At 43.2% G+C, this 3995-nt stretch overlaps 1 protein-coding gene across 1 annotated transcript; it reads left to right on the top strand.

Annotated features, from left to right (window-relative positions):
- The first annotated feature begins 1464 nt into the window (after nucleotides 1–1464).
- Nucleotides 1465–3320, top strand: LOC105948979 (protein ASPARTIC PROTEASE IN GUARD CELL 1). The gene is made up of 2 exons (XM_088822845.1): nucleotides 1465–1611; nucleotides 1649–3320. Exon 2 carries the CDS (start codon nucleotides 1797–1799, stop codon nucleotides 3240–3242), a length of 1446 nt encoding a protein of 481 aa, XP_088678971.1. The 5' UTR covers nucleotides 1465–1611; nucleotides 1649–1796; the 3' UTR covers nucleotides 3243–3320.
- The last annotated feature ends 675 nt before the right edge of the window (nucleotides 3321–3995 follow it).

The raw sequence follows: 3995 nt of genomic DNA, 5'->3' as shown, positions 1-3995 counted from the left end.
AGTTTCCCCTATTAAATATAGTGCGTAAATATTTACTTGCATTTTTCATGAATTCCTCTAAAAGAATTGGGGGTGATGCTCATGAGTCACAAAAGCTTTAATATACCGATTGTCGTATTATTTTGTAAAAAATGGTATCCTCCTCGTTCAACCCCTAATTGTATTTGCAGAATAAATTCGCTATACAAATTTAAACATTCTCTCAAGTGAAATAGAGACCTTGCCCTTTCTAAATTTTTGCTCTTGAAAAAATCATAAATGAAGCAACGATCGTCGACATAGACGATCATAACTCACATAAATTTATGATTTTTGCAAAAAATGGAAACACAATTACTCAACGGCATACATACATGCATACATACATACATACATACATACATACATACATACATACATACATACATACATACATATACATACATACATACATTTACAAGCAATTTATAATCGTAGACGTGTCTCGCCATTTGCAGGTGCCTCTTCAACCACCGACTCATCCAATTGGAGATATTGCACGTCCAAATGAATGATGTCCAATAGGTAATTTAAAGCCTCCATATCGGCTCAGATGTCGACACACGCCTCAACTCAAAGGGCACATGTGCATGCATGTAGTGAACGCACAATCTCATATAAGTCTAGGAGTGGCGGAGGTTACGAAACCATGATATTCTTCCTACTAAACCAAATTGAGCTTCATCTTCACCATTGGAAACTCCATGTACACTGTTTGTAATTATGAAGGTGAATCTATTACATGTGCTTCTTAACTCTGAACCTCCGCGAGAAGATTCATGATTTATGTTGCTACTATTTTTCATGCTATCTGGTTTAGTCATATTCTTCTCTTACTCGGAACTTCTTCAGTCTCACTATAGACTACTCTTTCCAAAGTCTCTTTCAGCGTTGCTCATTGGTCCAAACCGGCTTGATCTTGCTCTCAAAGTTTGAAAGACTCACTCACAACTGGTTTAAACCTCCGATGAACTGGTTCAAGGTCAATAAGAGTATGATGCTCCTTCATTGATAGTATTGCATCCACGACGTTATTTGTCCGTAATAACAACGGTTCAAATGTCCAACCAAATTAAATGTTCATCATTGCCTTGATGTGCTAGCTTGTTGTTGAATCATTATCCGATTCATGATGCATGGCGATTCATTAACAAGGCAAGAATCAACACGCGATCTTTGAAGTCGATTCTCTTAAAGCAATAACGATCATAACTCTGTCATTGATTGATCTTCGAAATTAATCATTGAATAGATTTGAAAGTACTGACACCTACGGCCGAAGAAATGGCAACTTACGCGCATAATCTTGCTAAATACGTTTTCTCGTCTAAATAGAGTGGTGTTATTCATACAAATTGTATTCATATTTCTTGCTTTTGTGACGTTGGTACTCTAGAATCTTGTATTCACGTTTAATGTGTTACATTTTGCAATAGAAAACAAAGTAGAGGATATAAAGTGAAGTACATACACCTAAAAATTGCAGTTGATTCTAGTAGATTCCAAAGAAGTTAAAGAATATATGGAAAAAAAAGAAAAAAAAAGGAATACAATGAACTTACTTAAAGAGAAGAAAAAGAAAAATAGAGAAGGGTGGCACAAATTTCTCTCATCGCTTTAGATAGAGTAGTACGTATACGTGCACTAACATTAAGGCAGCTTTGAATGCAGTCTCAACACCTCACACCTTACCCATCCTCCATTTATTTATCTCTCTCTCTCTCTCATCCAATTTCTTCTCATCTCCCCACAACAAATAATTTAATTAAAAAAAAAAAATGGCCGACGAAACCCAAATCGATGCTCTTTCTGCTTCTCGTTTAGTTTTCATTTTATTTCTTCTCATCAGTTTTTCTTCGTCCTCAAATGGCCTTTCACGAGGCTACCAATTTCTAGACGTTTCTGCTTCTCTACAGCAAGCCAATGGAGTTTTCTCTCAACAACTTCACCAACCCACCACCGTCGACCACCTTCTCACTACTAATTCTTCACCACCCAATTTTTCTCTCTCTATTTCTTTACATTCTCGCTCTTCTTTGCTTCTCACCGACTACTCCAAAAACTACACCACACTTACGCTCTCCCGCCTCTCACGCGACAAAGCGCGCGTGCGTTCACTCCTCCTCAACCACCCGGCGGCAACCACCGTTCGCCGCCCCGAACAACTGCAGTCCCCAGTTTCCTCCGGCACCAGCCAGGGCAGCGGCGAGTACTTCGCCCGGATCGGAGTGGGTCAACCCGCCAACCAGTACTACATGGCCATCGACACTGGTAGTGACGTCAGCTGGCTCCAGTGCGACCCGTGCTCCGACTGCTACCAGCAAACCGACCCGATCTACAAACCCTCCTCCTCCTCCACCTACAAGCCGCTCGGCTGCAACACCCTGCAGTGCGCTTTCCTCGAGGTCTCCGCCTGCCGCACCAACACCTGTCTCTACCAGGTCTCCTACGGCGACGGTTCCTACACCGTCGGAAACTTCGCCACCGAGACCATCTCCTTCGGCCAGTACGGCTCCGTCCCCGCCGTGGCGTTCGGCTGCGGCCACGACAACGTCGGCTTGTTCTCCGGCTCGGCTGGGTTGCTGGGCTTGGGCGGGGGGAGGTTGTCCCTCCCTTCTCAGATCAAAGCGACGTCGTTTTCCTACTGCTTGGTGGATAAGGACTCGCGCTCGTTCTCGACTCTCGAGTTCAACTCGGCCCCACCCGGCGACTCGGTGGTGGCGCCCATGCTGAAGAACTCACTCACCAGCACCTACTTCTACGTGGGCCTCACCGGAATCAGCGTCGGGGGCCGTGCGCTGAAGATCCCGGCGAGCATGTTCGACATCGGCGCCGACGGGAAGGGCGGGGTGATCGTGGACTCCGGCACGGCGGTGACGCGGCTGCGGACGGAGGTGTACACCTTGGTGAGGGACACCTTCAAGAGCATGTCGCCGTACTTGAGATCCGCCGGGAGATTCTCGCTATTCGACACGTGCTACGACTTCTCCCGTGAGACGACGGTGAAGGTTCCGATGATTTCGTTTCAGTTCGCCGGCGGGAAGACGCTGCCGGTGCGGCCGAGCAACTTCCTGATACCGGTTGACGAGAAGGGGAAATTCTGCTTTGCTTTCGCCGGCACGTCGGGCCCACTCAACATCATCGGTAACTTGCAGCAGCAGGGGACACGTGTCACTTATGACCTGGCAAATAGAAATATTGGTTTCAGCCCAAATAAATGCTAGATACTAACAAATTTCACTATATGTAAAACGGGTCCTCTTCTTCTCCAGTAATTATATTATGAAAGACCGTTTTGTCAATTTATCTTCTGCCCCTTCTAATTAGGTACAATTATAATGAAATACCCGGAGTTACATGTGGTTATTTACATCGGATCTGGTTATTTACATCAGATGGATTTGAATCGTAAATTTGATTAAATAATTACCCACTAAATATAGATACACATGGGCAGGGGCGGACCCAAGGTATGCCCGCCTCCGCCCCTGCAGATTTTTTTTTTTACCTTTCTTTCATTAAATTTTTAATATTTTATGTTATTTATCTATTAATTTATACCATTTAGCCCCCAAAGTTCAAATTTAGTATCATTTTAATCCAAAAAAAAATTCTAGCCCCCCACCCAATACTCCTGGGTCCGCCCCTGCACATGGGTGTGTGTGATTATGTGTAAATTTACGTTTTAAATCCACCTAGTGTAAATAATCAGGTGTAACATATAATTTACCATGCTACGATTAACATTAATTAGGTACACATTAACAAGGTTATTTCTACTACACAAAATTTAATTTTTTTTCCGGCTGAAGCAATGTGTTAATGTTGTTGGTGGGATATTTATATATGTTATTAATAAGGTGGTCCGTGTGAAATAATTGAAGGGCTTTTGTTGCCTGGAGCATAAGTGCATAGCTACTTCTTTTTTTATTGCCAAGAATTACAATAATGCCGGAAAAAGTAGGTAGCCTTTAATA

The sequence above is a fragment of the Erythranthe guttata genome, chromosome 9 (genome assembly GCF_056151865.1).
Source record: "Erythranthe guttata isolate IM_541 chromosome 9, IM_541, whole genome shotgun sequence".
Taxonomy (NCBI): Eukaryota; Viridiplantae; Streptophyta; class Magnoliopsida; order Lamiales; family Phrymaceae; genus Erythranthe; species Erythranthe guttata.
Note: the sequence above shows the minus strand (reverse complement) of the source record. Positions and strands in the feature narration are given on the sequence as shown.

Excerpts from the sequence above, each read along its gene's own strand:
- LOC105948979 (XM_088822845.1), top strand. The coding sequence starts at position 1,797 with ATGGCCGACGAAACCCAAATCGATGCTCTTTCTGCTTCTCGTTTAGTT.